Below are 16,981 nucleotides of genomic sequence, written 5' to 3'. Positions count from 1 at the left end.
ATAGGGTGGAAATGTGTGAACTTAGTAGCACTGAGTATGGAACAAATCTTCTTTCAATTTGCAATGTTTTGATTATTGGAGCTACCTTTTATTGTCATGTATTGATCATTTCTTGGTAAATTTTCAGTTTGTATGTTCTTCAATGTCTTCTATGGGGAGAGACTATTTTGAGGAGAGGATGGTAGAACAAGTGGAAACCCACCTCTTCAGTTACTCACAGTCAAATAATAGTCTTTGAGACTCCGGCCTCAGTTAAATGAGAGGTGGCCTGTAAAAATTCACTTGTACACGAAGAAGCAAAGCCTTTCTTTTTAATTAATGAGTTAGAATGCCACTTTTCTATCAAATGTCAGGAAGGTCCATAAATATTTGTTGTACCCCACATGAAATGTTTGTAATTTTGCTGGAATGTTTTGAAAACTGCATGTCATGAAACTTACTGCTTATTACATTTTCCACTAAAATGGTCTATTAGCTGAGGTTTCATTAGAGAAAGTTCTAAGGATCTAACAAAATAAATAAGTAAAAAGGAAGGTGGCTGCAAAGCTGATGAAACACACCTTAACCCCTATCTAACTTGTGAACCCCTATCTAACTCTGTGAGAACTCCTAATAAAAGATTGGTTCTTAGTTGTTCGGGAGATTTCCACCAGGGGGGCACCTTCTCCTTCCCCTGGTTTTGCTGGGGCCTCTCCAAACCATGCGGATAGACAGTCCGTCTCCAGCCTGCCTTTACCTGCCAGAAGATCCAACCAGCAACCGCTCTTCACTACGCACCAGGGGCTCCCGCAACTGCCTGAGCTCCCAGTCTGCAGATCCCGGGTTGCTACGCAACACCAGGCCGCGCCTGCGCACTACACTAGTGAGAGGAAGTCTGCAAAGGGAGCATCACTTGAGGCGTCCTTTATTCACTATGGCAAAAAGCAATGAGTGTCTTCACTTTTCTGAGCCTTGTGCTTTGGGGGCCGGTTGGGAAATCTGTTTCTAGTGTGTATCAACCGAAGTGAACATGGGAAATCTGCTGATACTGCAGCTTCCCAGAGGCCAAGCTGAGGAGTCCCAACACTGTGATGCTAATGTATTCTTCCAAAGACCGGTCTCAGCAGAAATCTTTGCGTAGATACTTCTACATCATCTCTACCCTAAGCTGCCACCTGCATTGCCAACTTCTTGTCTGTTCCCATGGAATTTATCATTTCCTTTCAAACTCCCCACCCCCCAAATATCTATGACTTCAACTCATCTACCTATCTGCCCGTTGAAATCCAATACGTTGTTATGTTTATCCTTCCTCCTACTGGAAAGCTCTACCTAGATGTCCACAGGAGTACCCTCTTAAACCCCCATTTAAACATGTTTTCTATTTGTCAAGTGGTACCACTGTTGCCAGAACCTAGCAGACTCAGCAGTGGGAGCCCACAGTAGCTGTGTTCTTTCCCCCTGCTGCTTGACCAGAAGTCATTGTGGCAGGTGGCAGCTTAGGGTTCACAAAGACCTTTTGTGTAACAGTGTGATTCCTGGATTGTGGAATGGACCAATCAGGTGCGCCCCTATTTCACCACCACCACTAGCTACTTAGCCAAGCTTGAAGTCTGACAGTTTTTCTAGATCAATTCTACTTCATATACAGCTACAACATCCCCCACATTATCTTGAATTTAATCTGCCTTTTCCCATAACCCAGGTATAGAATGTCACCATCTTTTCCCTGCTTTCATTTACCTCATGCTCTAGATTCAACCCATCTTCTCCAAGGTGACCAAAGTAATCTTTACATTTGGTCTCTCCTTACTGACACCCACCCATTCCATCACATGATGATGTGATGCAGCAATATTCTTAAATTGGCATTTTTATTCTGGCTGACTATTTTCCATTTCTGTCGCTTCTGTGATCATTCAAAGAAAAAAGAAAAGGCAAACTGCTGATAAATTTTCAAATAAGTCATGATATTTTATGTCCTGTCTTCTCCTAGTCATTCTAAAAACCGTTTGATCACCATTCAAAATTTATTTTTGTCATGATCTTCCCCAGAAACACTTCATCATTTTCTCCAGACATAGTGAAACACTTTTCATTTTGTGCCCTATTGCATCTTCTACTAATTCTATTTCTTTTATTTTCACAGATATTGTGATTTTATTTTTTGTTTATATATGTGTCTCTCCACACATATAAACTGGCTGTTGCTTTAATTAACTAACACTTGCCAAATGCTCACTCTGAGGTCAGACAATTATAAAGTGGTTAAAATGCATCATTAAATTTCCACCATGACCCTATGAGTATGAATGATGTAACTGCCATAAGGTCACTTCATTAATAAATGGTAGAGTCAGAACTTAAATTGAGGTCAACTTGACTCACAGTCATGTTTTGAACCAACATATTAATCAATCTTGAAAATACACTGTCATAATAAATTTGTAAAGTTTATGAAATAATTAAAACTCTCGATTATTTTTTTACACCTAGTCTTCACTACACATGGTTATTTGGGGGGGGGGAGGTTCTAATTTATTTTAACATATACAGTGGGATGGCTTTTGACAAGTGCTCAAAGTAGTTTAACCTTTACCATAATGAAGACATAAAACATTGCCATCATCCCAGTTTCATTCATGCTCCTTTGAAGTCAAACCTCTTTATATCACTTACTTGGGAACTACTGATCTCTTTTCTCTCCTATAAATTAGCATCTTTTTTTTTTTAAATTCATATAGATCTGGGGTACAGGCCAGAGATGGGAGAGTGAGAGGATTCGCCAGAGACAGAACGGGGAGCAGAAGAGGCAGATCCACGAAGTACACTGTTGAGGGGAGCAGCGGGCGGGTCAGGAGAGGTCTGCCGCGCCATGTGCATCTCCTCAGGGGCAGGTGGGGATGAACTCACGGAAGTGGCTTAAGCTTCTTAGTGCTGTGCTTTAACCCTCTGCGCCACCAGGGAGGGTCCCTAGATTAGCATCTTATAGACATATCTTATTAATGGAACCACACACTTGGTTGTCCTTTTTGCCTGGTTTAATTTTGCACTGTGCTTTTGAGATTTGCCCGTATCATTGCATGTGTCAGCATCTTGTCTTTATATATTGCTATGTGGTACTGTACTGCATGGAACTATAGCATCCTTTCAATGGTTGATGGATATTTGGGTTCTTTCCAGTTTTGGACTATTATGAATAAGTCTGCTCTAAACATTTATACATGGGGTTTTGTGTGAACATATGTTTCTCCTTCCTTGGGAAAATACCCAAGAATGAAGTTTCTGGATCGTATGCCATGTGTATATTTGATAATATGAGAATGTGTCAAACTGTTTTTCAAAGGAGCTATATTATATTTACATACCCACTAGCAGTGAGTGAGAGATCCATTTGCTTCATATGCTCTACAACACTTGGTATTGTCAGTACTTTTAGTTTTAGTCATTCTAGTGCTATAGATTTTGATTTCCTCATGACTAATGGTGGGAAATTAACTATTTATACTTACTAATTGTTTACTTACCTTCTTTTGTTAATTAGATGTTCAAATATATTCCTACTTTTAACTGTCTTACTACTAATTGAGTTGTAAAAGTTCTCCCTATATTGTGGTTACAAGTCAGTTATCATCTACATAATTTAGAAACATTTTCTTCCCAGTTTTATTATATTGGAAATGAAAATTTGAGATGACTACCTAGCCAACAGCAAGCTTCTTACTGCTAATAAGTTAGTGACTGCTTTTCAGGCTTAATAAAGATATGAATTCAGCATACATAATAAATCAGATCATTTATAGTTACAAGAGAGAGAGACTTCATTGCATGGCAGTTATAGGAAAGCCATGGTTCTTTGGAACCATGTATAGCTTCCTAAGTATAACTAGGTATAAATTCCTGAGTATAACTAGAAGTAATTCTCCTATTCCATATCCCATGTAGATTTTTGTCTCTCACATTGTCCTATGGCAGTGGATATTTGATGTATCAAAACTATTTCCACTAGGTAATTCTTTGTAGGAGATCACAGGTCTTCAATAACATATCATCTCAAATAAGAGATCTTTGGGATTGAAGGTGTTATAAGAGGCTCAAATCTTGTTAGATATTTTCATGTTCAACCAGGTCAAATTATGCATGTACCAGCCTTTTCTTTCAATCACATATGCTTAATGATACATCATCTACATCGTTTGGAACTTTTGCTTCTGCTTCACAAAGACAGCCAGGTAGAACCATTCTAGATGGTGAAAAAGGTATTTATCTTCAGGTATTATTGTGCTGTTATAATTATCTATTGTAGCTTTTCTGAAGTGAGCATATATTGTTCTGGCAGCCTGAAGGAAAATGATGAAAGAACTGAACACAACTGTCTCCTACCTTTGAAAAAACAGTATTACTTGAGTGTGACTTTGCCTGTTCCTTATCATTGAGTCAAACTGTGTCAATAAAGTTGTGTGTATCAAAGGGTTTTTCTTTTTATTTCTGAAGTAGAACAACTACAGTTTTACTTTAATCAGTTTTATATATTTTTCCAGTTTTGATTATTCTGGCATCTCCTAAACATCCAGAGAGGAAAAGAGTCACAGAATAAACCCTATTTAAAATGCCTAATTTCCCATTATGAGAACAAATATCCTATTTTCAAACTTTGTTCATAACTTTGTGGAAATAATATTAGAAGATAGGAAAGTACATGACTGAGAGATCTCAGTCTGCAGGTAAATGATGTATTAAATTTGGTTATGACACATACTACCAAAAATAAACAATGATATAAGGAAGTAAGTTAATTCTTAAAAGGAAAAAAATAATGAATTAAAATAAAAAAATAAAATTTGTTTGTAATATTTTCTTCCCTCAACTTTAAGTTATTAAGCCATTCAATATTATCGTATTATCTTCCACCTTATGAATATCAACCTTTTTATGACTTGTATCCACCACTTTAGAGTGAAAATTGAGGCTGTAAACTTAAGTGAACTGGATCAATTGTAACTAGGTACCATCAACTACTGTCAGTATCTGGAACCAGAACTTAATTGTACAACAAGAAAGAAATTTCTAGAAGAATCCCCTGCAACTTAAATTCCACCAATCACCTGTGCTTGAGATATAAAGATTTTAAGAAACAGTCCCCACCTTCAAAAACTTCTAAATCCAGTGGTGGCATCATACTGATCAAACAAATCTTTGGCACTCTCTCATAATGTCTCAACATTTCCCACTGGAAATGTCTCAACTTTGGAAATCAGATCCCAAGTTTTTTTTTGCATACTTGACCAGAATAAGACAAAAGTCAAATCTCCAAGATATCATCATAGATTTCTGGGGGCAGAAATATTGAGGACTAGAAGTCTGGGTCAACTGTAATTCCCTGTTAGTGCACACCTTGGTTATGAAAGGCTTATCCTTGGAATGGCGTTGACATTTCTTTATACTGCCTTTACCTCTTTGATTCCAGAGCTTCTTCCATGCCTTGAATATGTCTAGCTCAAAATAGATTCTTATGGAAGATATTTGGGTCCAGAGGAGAAAAAAAGACAGTGGTAGGTATTTCTGAAGTCTATATATTTTTCCATATTTGAAGGTTTATACATTGGCTCTACTCTTGATGACCTTGTTTAGATGTTAATAGGTTACACAAAGTGTAGATTCTGCAAGATACAGCTTCATCTCCCTATTTCCTTCAGAGATCAATGAGGTTTTTAAACATCTACTTGTAGTAAGTATTGAAACAGACCAAACCTGATGAACTTAGGTTGACTCAGTTGATATGCCCACACCCACATACTTAAAGGCACAGGACATGATCCACAGATAAATGGGAAAAAACACAATAAAGGGATTTATTTACCGTAAGTTTATATCATCTACTTACAAGAAAATCTACATACAAGTGAATGTGTGTTATTCGAACTTCAATATCCTTTCAAACCGCCCCTGCATTTAACCCAGTGGAAGACAGACTGTCAGTTGTCCGTTTTATGACCAGGCTGGGGCTTAGATTTCCAGGGCTAGAATCCTGCGAGGTCCAGGAAGCACTGAACTGTGGAGAACAGACAACCTGAGATGAGAGGGTAAAAGCAGGGACCAAAGCTGGATTTTGACAGCCTCAAGTTTAGAATAGCAGAGTACACAAAAGCACATATAATCTGGGCAGGATCACAGAAAGTCTCTAGTCCTTCATGCCAGGGGCCATAGAAATGTGAGGAAAAGTGGATAAGTCAAGTTAGATTCAAGGGTTTGGGTTAGAAAATAAGATCTTTTCTAGATACAAACATTTCACCATCACATGTACCCTGTGGGGATTTTGCTGTCTTTGAGATATGCATTGCGTATCTTCTCTGTTACTGTTCCCTATCTTTACCCTGTCCATGCCCACCCATCTTGAACTTTTGTTCTTAGATTTCTTATATTTAGATATTGTTATTTATTTATAATTTTTTGCTATTCACTTTTCAATATTATTCTGATCCATTTGCTGTATTTTCTTTTTAAAATAACAATAGCTTATATTTTGATGGCTCTCCATAATTTTATTCCATACTTACTATATCTACCTCATTATACAAATTATTTTCTTCAGAAGGAAATACAGGAGAGTATTTTGTGGCTCTGAGATAGACAAAGATTTCTTAGATGAGGTACAAAAAGGATAAATTATAAAGAACAAAAATTAGTCATACACCATTAAAATTCATAATTCTTGAAAAATACCACAAAAAAAAAAAAGAAAAGGTAAGACACAGGATAGAAAAGAAATGTTTATGGATTTATATTTGAACAAAAAACTTATAATGTAAAGTGTAAATAATATAAAAAAAGAACTTTTAAAACTCAATAAGAGAAATGATCTGGGTAACAGGCACAGGTTTAGACATTAACAAAGAAAACTAAATAAATGGCCAATGACCACATAGAAATATGTTTAACCACATTGGTCAATGGGGAACTTGAATTAAACCCATAATGAGATAGGCCAGAAGAATGACTAAAATGACAATGACAGATATAAACAAGTGTTGATGACAGTGTGGTACAACTCAAATCCTCTTATATTGTTGGTACAATGTAAAATGGTACAACCCATTCAAAAAGGTTGACACTTTCTTTGAAAGTGAAATATACATTTATCATCTTGTGTACAAAATTACTACTTTACATACCAACATTCTCATCCTGCAATCTAAGAAAAAGAAACCTAAGGGAAAAAATGATCATGTCTGTATAGAACTTAAGGTGAATTTTAGTACCATTATTCAAATAATGTCCCCAAGAGAAATAACCCAAAAGCTTGTCTATTGACAAACAAAATGTGGTAGGGAGATCCCACATATGGGCTACATATGAAAAGAAAAGAAGTACTGAAATATGAAGCATGAAAAAATCTCACCAATGTTATGCTGAATGAAAGCCAGACTCAGAGGAGTATTGCCTAGGGCCCCAACTGATATGCACATCTGTGAAAGGCAAAAGCAGAGCAGCAGAAAGCTCATCAGTGGTTTCCTGGGACAAGGGGCGGAGGCAGGGGTGGGGTTGAGTATCGTGGGGCACAAGGAAGGACTTGGGTGAGAGTGTTCTAAAACTCGATTGTGGTTGCATAACTGTGCACATTCGGCAAAGCACATAAAACTATAGACCTAGAGAGGGCAAATTACTCTGTGTAAATTATACCTGAATCACACTGTTAAAAAATGTTTTCTTTCACTTTCTAAAAATTTTCTTAAATTAGTTTTCTACATGTGATTCAACTTTTCACAATGTTAGGTGGAATAATACTTCTCTTGTTTCTATTTCTGTGTGTTTATAGCAAATATTCTTTTATTGAAAAATAAGCAGATAGACCTCTTGTTCTGGCTAATAACAAAATCTACTTCCTGGTAGGGAGATATCCCTCTAAGCAGTCACAAAACTACTGGGGAATTTGGTCCCCGATCCATTTGTTTCCTACCTGCTCGTTTTTAGAGCATAACTTGCTGCTCCTTGATGCATATGATGGGAAGTGGCTTCCCAAGCCTGGAAGACTGGAAAGGAAGGCCCAGGGTATGTGGAGAAGGAAGCCTGTGGGACTCAGGATATAAGCCTACAGCGCAGAAAGCAGGAGCAATGGGATCTCTGCACCCCACCTGGAAAGTGGAAAAGTCACCTGGCGTGGCCCATGGGCAGGAAAGCACTGTCCAGGCCTGATCAGCAGAGCAGACACCAGCAGGAGAGAGGTCAGGCCAGGGTTAGAATGGTACCAGGTGGGGAAAACTGCTCTAGTCCTCCCGTGAGGGCTGAGAATTGGAGAAACCCCAGAAGAATCTGAGCCAGTTTCAGCCTCTGACCTTCACTGGGGCTTCTGCCAAGCGTCCCTGCTGTGGTTGGGGGCCTGGGCGGAAGCTCAGGGCTCCAATGCCTTACCACCCTCCTGAGGTACCTCCCTGGGCGGCTCCTGACAGCTCTAGGCAGCACTGTCCTTCCCTGAGCTCTCAGGGTGAGGATGTGCATATGAGCTGTGCTTTTCAAAGAGAAAAAGGTGAAAGCTTCCTCAGGTCTCTGAAGTAAATTTGCCCAGCCCCAGGATTCTGACAGAGGACAGCAGTTCTTGGACTAAGGCAAACCCAGCTCTTGCTGCTCAGGCTAACTTCTGCTCTGCTGCAGGAACCCCAGTGGCTGGCCCACATGCTGCATACCAACCTGAGGGACGCAGAGTGCCAAGGGCCTTATTCCCAACTTCAGCTCAGGGCCTGCCATCCAGCTGGCTGCTGAAGGAAAGTAGATCATGCCTCCTAGAATCAAGGAGCACAGGGAATCCTGTTACAGCTCCTGAAATCTCTTAAGTTTTTTCCTTCTTGAGCTCTCAGGATGCAAATATGCTGGAAGAACTTTGTTTATTAAGGGGGTGGGGAATAAAAGCTTGTTCAGGTCTCTAAAGTAAATGTGTTTTGGTTCTTTTTTTTTTTTTAGGATTTATTTATTTATTTATACAGAACTGGGGTACAGGGCAGAGGTGCAGGGGCGGTGAGAGGATTCACCAGAGACAGAGTGGGGAGCAGAATAGGCAGGTCACGAAATACACTGCTGAGGGGAGCAGCTTGCAAGACAGGAGAAGTCTGCTGTGCCAAGTGGGTCAGCTTCCTGGCTAGCGATTGAACTCTGAAGCAGCTGTGGTTAACTTTGTAGTGCTGTGCTTTAACCCTTTAAAGGTCAGTTTTATATGCCAACAGATAATGAAATAATTAAATTTCCAAGTTGTACTTTAGGGGTAACTGTGGTTAGAAAAAGCTTTTAAATATTCAATTAATTTTTTAAAAATGTGATCCTTACCTCCCCTGCCTCACCACCTTCTTTCTCATTTCTTACACCCAACAGTGGCAAGATGCACTAATACACATCTGTCCATGGAAATGTCTCCTCTGTGTAGGATGGGGATGAAGAGTATCTTTGTGTTTCCCATGTCATGGAGCACCTTGCCCTTAGCAACTGTTCAGGAGCTATTACGTGGCATTTAATTGACTCAGGATAACCACTGGGAGAGGCAGCAGGAACAGAATGCCAGCCTCTCAATAAACCTTCAAATGTTGGGGGTGAGGGGAATATGAGAGTATTAGAGGATAATTCCAGAAAGTCAGAGGGAACAAAGGACTCGGAGAAGCAATAGGCTCTGGGAGACACTTATAAAAGCAGCTGCCTCTACTGATGACTATGGAAGAGAAGAGATGGGTATTAGCAGAGGATTCAGAGACTGGCATATTGTTCTGGCCCAGTGCCAGGCACACAAGACGACCTGGCAAGGATTATCAGGGATCTTCTGTTAAAGCAGGGATGACATGTGTGCTGAAAATGTGTTCTTTCTCCGGCTTGAGGTGACAGACAGTCCCATCACCCCACCCTGGTTCCAGCCAGGCAGTAACCCAGTCGGCACCCGGTCTGTCTCCACCATGTGGTTTTCCTAGCCAGCTGAACCAAATATTTTCAGAATGTGGAGTGTAAACAAGGTCCCCACTGTTAGCTATTCTCTGTCATTTACTTGTGTTGTATTTTATTTTAACTCACATTTAAATTCAAAAGGTTGCCAGCCTGCTTGATGCATGTAAACAAATCAGAAATATAGATTAGAATTGCAACTGATTAGTTAGCTGTGAAAGTGTTTGTGTAAATGGAAGGCAGACAATCTATTATGCTCCTGGGATATTGCTTCTCCACGGGAAATTCAATTGTGAAAGGGCTTTAAAGCACTGACTTTTGTTTTCTATGCCCTGGGTACAGTCAATGTTAATAGAATACCTAGGAAGAACCTAGGCTAGTTTTCACATGAAGGAGCTTCTCAAAGGAAAACGGGATGATGTGATTCTGAAATGGGGAAAATAGTGCTACAAATATGTGTCTGCAGACAAAATGTGTGATTTTCATACTATTGAAGATATTTTTCAAAAAAACATAATTTTTCAGGTCCATAGTTCCAATTGCTTACAAGTATATGTCCACAGTGCATGCTGCTAAGCAATGAAGGTCGTATGGTCTCACTGAGAATCCAAATCAAGAAATTTCCTTCGAAATATTCTGCCTTCCAAATTAATAGGGAGCTAAATAAACATAACTATTTCATTATTTATACATGGGACTAAAGTATTGTTTTCCTAGCACAATGTCATAATTATGCATTTTTTTCTGAAGTTTTGTTGAAGTTCTACAGTTTTATTCCCCATATTCCTTGTATTATGTGAAACCTGATACTCTAACATGAAAATCTACTGAGTCATACATTTCTTTGAATTTTTTCTGGCATCTCCTGAATTGATTTTGTGTCATTTCCTGAATTCAAGTAGTACAGTTAAGTTCACAGATGAGTGAGGCAGGGGCAGATGGACCTTGGGAGCTTAGAACATTCTATTTCGAGATGCTTCTTCCTCCTTTACTCAAAAAGCAAATCATTTTCAGTGCATCTATTAGTCTCATCACACTTTCTCAAGCGATACCTGCTGCATCAGTCTTACTGAATACTCTTCCTCTCAACAAACCCCATGATTGTGTGTTCACCTCGAACCACAAATTAGTTGAATAATTCAGTAAAGGGAAAAGTGACTTCCTCTAAGGGCTGAAAAAAATTTCATTTGATAAGGAGAAATGGACAAATCAGGAATGGAGATGAGAGCCAGGGTAGGTAGCAGATACGGTGAGAAAACACTTGTGTTTCAACTCTGAGGGCTCTACGAGTTGATCCTGTTTTCATGCCGGAACACTTTCATAAAGAGTGAAACTTCCATCAAGTAAAGTCTTGACACCAAAGAGCAGGCTCTGGTATAACAGGCAGAAATCCAATTTTTCTATACATATCTGGTTTCTTTTATAAACACTAATCTTGACTTTGATTCAAGCTCTCATTAGCTTGTTCTGAAAATACATTATTATTAGCAGTTATGAAGGAACTGTTGTTAATCGTGTTGGGTTACAACACTACACTTCAATATGTTTTCTGTGTCCAGAGCTCCCTTTTCCCCACTGAAGCTGCTTCTTTTAATTGCTCATAGTACATGCATGAACAATAGGGATAGCTGATCTTAAGTAGGCATTGTGTGAAAACCACATCTTGAACATTTCAATGAGAACTATTTTCTTTGTGAACAATTCTTACTGAGAGGAATCTTTCTTGATATAACATGATAATCCTTAATCTAAATTAAACCAATGGTTTCCCTCCTCTCTCCTCTTTTTAGTGGTGATTCCAAATCTCATCCAGGAAGCTGGATTTATCCCAGATATTCTTGAATCTGTTTTGCTTTCAATCTGTAAAATGATCACAGCGATGTTTGGCTCTGAGGGATGCTATAAGGATTAACCAATAATGGATAGAAAAACTGCCCCAAATCACGTGTATTTCATTTTTTTTTGATAACTGGTCTATGTATATCCACTATCTATATATATTATAGACAGTTATATAATTTCAATTTCAGGTTCCTGTCCAGGGTTTAAAATTCATTAGAATAGGTAGATAATAGGAAACAAAAATTACCTTCAAAGTATAAAATGGTTTTGGAAATTTAAATAAATGCTTTGGTATTTAGATTTTTATGCTTGAAATATATTACAGATAATGTCAACACTTATAGTTTACCACATGCCAAGAATTATTAAAAATGATTTTTCATTTCATCCTCCATACAAATGCTAGGAAAGAATCCTCAGATGCTAATATTACTATTATCTCCATTTTACAGATGAGGAAGTTGAAGCGCAGGGAAGTTAAGAGACCTGCCCAAGATCACAGTCTTTAAGGATAAAGTTAGGGTTCAAAACCAGGCAGTCTGGGTTTTGCATTCATGTTCATATTCATTACTTAAATCCCTGATTGTCGATTTAAAATGCAGAAAAATTCAGAGACCACAAAAACAGTGGATTTTATTTGAAATTACTATAATGATGTGAAGATGGTTATGACACATAACAAAGTTTTGAATACAGTGCCTGAAACTCAGAGATGAGCTTTATATTTTCAAAGTGTTTATTAGGTCCTCCCTGGTGGTGCAACGGGTTAGGACTTAGCACAGCAAGCTAGCTGCAGCCTCTCCAGTATGAGTTCCATCCCCGCCCTGGAGGTGACCCACATGGCCCAGCAGATCTTTCCTGTCTCGCCTGCTGCTCCCCTCAGCACTATACTTAGTCAATCTGCCTGTTCTGCTCCCTAATCTGTCTCTGGTGAATCCTGTCACTGCCACCTGCACTGCTGACCTGTACCCCAGTTCTATATGCATAAATAAATAAATCAATCTTTATAAAAAGGTTTCTCAAATTAAAAAAAAAAGTGTTTACCTATAATCAGTTGGAGACTTGAAAGTAATTACACACACACAAATATACACACATATTGAAATGTATGCATTTTTGAAATAAAATCCTTAGGATAATAAAGACAGAAATGTTGCGTTGTCAAAGAACTCAATGTTTCTGAGCTTACTCACAAAATACAATGAGACAATGGATGTGAAATGGAAGAGTAACTATCAGTATAAGTAACACACACCCACAGAATAACCCATGCCACTGCAATAAACACAAGCCCTTAGGAACATCACAATTACAGGGCTTTACCTCCTCTACAACAAATCAGACTTCATTTGAATTACGACAGATGGCCAGCTTTACTAATGACAGTAAAGCCAACAGGAGGGAACATTTTAAGAGTTAAAAGTGCAAGAAAAGGGGTCCTCCCTGGTGGCGCAGCAGGTTAAAGCACAGCACTGAGAATCTAAAGCCGTTTCCGCATGAGTTTGATTCCCGCCTGCCCCGGAGGTGACCACATGGTGTGGCAGACCTCTCCTGACCCTCCCGCTGCTCCCCTCAGCAGTGTACTTCATCGATCTGCCTGTTCTGCTCCCCACTCTGTCTCTGGTGAAGCCTCTCACCGCCCCTGAACCTCTGGCCTGTACCCCAGTTCTGTATGCACAAATAAATCTTTAAAAAAAAAAAAGTGCAAGAAAAAAGAGCCTAGAATTTTAAATGAACATTGTTAAGCACATACTTTGGATCTAATGATGGCATGGGTTTGTGTGAACACCTTTAAACTTATAAATATGTTCACTATTATTGATTCCATATACGATATTCACATACCTACAGAAAATTGCCAAATATTTAAGATAATTAGATGTGAAGCTTAGGTATAAATTGCCATATAATTTAGTAACAACATATTGAAAACTACACCATTATGTTTTATTAGCTGTGACTGAGAACTTTCCAGAAGTTATTAAAACACTGGGAATTGTGTCACACAGTTCCTCGCACAGGTGTGCATTGAATCCAGTGGTTTGCTGAAAACTGCCTTACAGATTTGGACTTTGCCTTTATTTCCAATTATTTATTATGTGCTAATATTACAGAAATTCATCCTGAAAAACTTCAAAATGAAGTCAAAGACATTTTTCTATGTTTTCAAAACTTGAAGCATTATGTTGTTTTTAATCTGAGGAAAATGAATATTTCTAGACCATTTGGAACAGATGAACAATGCCAAAATTCATTTTGAAATATTTCAAAGCAAAATGGCTCAAAAATATGATTCCAACCAGACTTCTCACCTGAGTTCCAGCCTCATCTACTTAATTACCAAGTTGGATGTCTTTTGGAAAATCTCAAAGGCACTTCAAAATCAACATGTCTAAATTCAAAGGTATATTCATTTTCTCTGAGATTTGATCTTTCATTGTTCTCTTTCTCAGTGACTGGTAGCACCCCAAGAAAGACCCTAAACAGTAATCCTTGACATGTCCCTAGAAATCTGCCACTTCTCATATCCTATCAATTGCCATCAACTGTTATTTTGCTTCCCAATTACCTTGAGTTTATTTAAACCACTCCACTCCCAGCTTTCAAAGGATTCTCTGCACAAGTTCTGGGACAGCCATTTTCACAAACCACAGTGAAAGGTAGCACCTCCTGGTGGCAAGGTGTGGCTGTGTCCCTGTCACCATCCCAGCACACAAGATAATGCCTGACTACTGCAAACTCTGTTTCTATTCTGATCCTGCTCAACCTGTTTTTGTACTTCAAAACTCGTGTGTGAACCCCCACTGCTCTCAGAATCAAGTTTTCAAAGTGGTCTACCAGGTGCCCCCATCCACTTAAACCTAGCTCAAGTCATTTCCCTGTGTTGCCTAACACCCTTCCATATGGATTTTGATTTTGGGAACCTGCTGTGTTTCTTCTCGCATAGGGATTTCCACTGTGTATAAATCAACAAACACTGATTTTGTCTAGTACCTCTGTGGGTCAGCTGGAAGATTCAGTTGCTCAGAGCTGAGGTTGCTGATCTCAGCAGGCTTGCTCAATGGCAGGTCAGCTGAGGTCTGCCTGGGTTGGAATGGCCTTCCTCACATGTCTGCCAGTTGACTGCCAGCTAAGGTGTCAGAGGGGTGACTGAGTTATGGATCTCATTAGCCATTATTCATATGGCCCTGACAGGAGTGTCAAAGTGAATGGTCACAGACGAAACCTCTTTAGGCCTAAGTACAGAACTAATTGAACCTAATTGAACTAATTGAACTTCTCCCCCATCTTTTGGCTAAGGTAAGTCATGTAATCAACTCATCTGAATTGCAAAGCCATTTTCTAAAAGAACAGAAATAATTGGGACAGTTTTTGCCTCAAGTCTATCACATTATCATTTAGATATTCACTCTAGATAAGTTTCCACAGGAGAGGCCTCTCACAGGCTTTCTGCCTAGATCTAATCACAGTATTAGATCTAGAGAAACCACTCTTTCATTGCACTAGTCACAATTGAAATTTCATGTAATTTCTGTGGTAATTTGCTTAAACTCTGTTTCTCCCTCCTAACATACCCCTTCTTCCCAGACTTGGGTCAACAAAAAAACCAGTGTCCATTTGTGCTCACCATGATACTCCCAGCATCTGACACAAGTAGGTACTCAACAAATGTTTCATACATTATTTTACTTCCCTCTGTGATGTTCTCAGAATATATATATTCCCTGTATCATAATAAAAAAAATTTTTTTAAAGGTGACCTTTACTTTATTTGGAAGAGGTAGCTAGTCCACAAGAGATAAATTGAGTATAATCACTTCTTTAGGACCTATGGCAAAGAAAGAATCACATAGGGAGTCACAGGCGCTGGAAAGTAACTTCAGAACTTAATGTATAAAGACTGGAGTGGGGTATTCTCATTAATTGAAGCAGAAAAAAAAACCTACCCATCTCCCTCTCCCTTTTCCCTCCCTCTCCCCTCACCAGAAGTCTAACTCCCAAAAAGCCCCAATAATTTAACTGCCAAAAGCTCCATCCCTTCTCCCATCGATTCTCCTCAGAGTGGAGTCTGGAAAGCTCCACCTTCTACGTGGATTTGGCTATGGCACTGTTCCTCTACAAACTGATTTACTCAAATAAGTAGGGGAACTATAAAACCCCATGTTTTCTCTCCACAAGTTTAATTTTTATTTATTTATTTTAAAAGATTTATTTATTTATGCTGTGGTATAGGTCAGAGGTATGGTGGGTGAGAGGATTCACCAGAGACAGAGTGGGGAGCAGACCAGGCCAGAGGTGCTCTGCAGCGCCATGTGGATCAGCAGCTCCCTGGTGGGAGACAGAACTCGTGCTGCAGTGGCTTCAGAGAGCTTCATCATGCTGTGCTCTGGCCTGTTGTGCTAGCAGGGCGAGCCCTTAGTTTTTATTTTTAACAAAACAGCTGATGCTGGGGGAAACAGATTTCATTTTATACTGTAGTATGAAGCAAGAAGGAAAGAACAAGAAGACTTCGGAGGCTACTGTGATGCTTAAAGGACAGTCAAAAACAAAAAGAGTAAGTGAAAGTAATCATGTGTCTTGTCTCTTCTAAGGAGTCTATCATCCTTTGACTCCCTTACATAAGCAAATCTGGAGTACTCAGTTGTAACCATCACATTTGAGTGAAGAACGAAAATAAGCAACAGACTTGCCCAGTCGTTTGAGTCAGGTAAATCCATCGGACAGGGAGATCACTGGGGACAATGTACGTTTTTAGACATACCTGGAACGGTAACTTCTTGTGGTGTCAGGTATTACCAGCATACGGACTAAATTTAAGTATACATGGATGAAGACACTGAACGGACTTCCATGGAAAACAGGAAGGGATTTAGGTGTCACCTGGGGAGATCTGAAACAGAAGTTACAGTTCAGAACATGATTCTCCTGGCCAAACCAAAGGGTCTCCATGCGGAATATATTACCGGGTCCTCAGAAGTCTCTAAAGTGACTTTTCTGATGATCTCTCAGACATTGGCTTGTTCAAGTAAGTGGGAGAATTATACAACCCACGAGGAAGCCAGGGTCCATGGAAAGGGGTGTGGCTAGTAGGGGTGGTGGGAAAGACATTCATCCTGTTAGGTGGGAGTTTCAGTGTGGGAAGGTTCAAGTTCAGGGTCCTAAAGGCTCAAAGGGATTGCAAAATTTATTTCATGGCACTTTGGGAGGCAGCCAACGATATGGCCAGTCCTCTCCCTCCGGGCTA

The 16,981-nt window shown here is 39.3% G+C and overlaps 1 protein-coding gene across 7 annotated transcripts in view; it reads right to left on the bottom strand.

Moving 5' to 3' along the window:
* The window catches only part of LOC101635560 (armadillo repeat-containing protein 3-like), a 66,767-nt gene extending 50,145 nt beyond the window's left edge, over positions 1-16,622 (bottom strand). For 3 of the 7 annotated variants that reach the window (XM_012731234.1, XM_012731235.1, XM_012731241.1), the window contains exon 1: positions 16,499-16,622. In XM_012731234.1, the coding sequence (XP_012586688.1) occupies positions 16,499-16,539 (41 nt within the window). In that variant the 5' untranslated portion in view covers positions 16,540-16,622. Of the gene's footprint in view, positions 1-5,863; positions 6,032-7,378; positions 7,446-8,664; positions 8,809-16,498 lie in introns of those variants that run through there. The other 4 variants (XM_012731237.1, XM_012731238.1, XM_012731239.1 and 1 more) reach the window with 4 other exon arrangements.
* Positions 16,623-16,981: the final 359 nt, after the last annotated feature.

The sequence above is a fragment of the Condylura cristata genome, unplaced genomic scaffold (assembly GCF_000260355.1).
Source record: "Condylura cristata isolate star-nosed mole 26May11 unplaced genomic scaffold, ConCri1.0 scaffold00030, whole genome shotgun sequence".
Classification (NCBI taxonomy): domain Eukaryota; kingdom Metazoa; phylum Chordata; class Mammalia; order Eulipotyphla; family Talpidae; genus Condylura; species Condylura cristata.
This window is presented reverse-complemented; position numbering and strand designations above follow the sequence as displayed.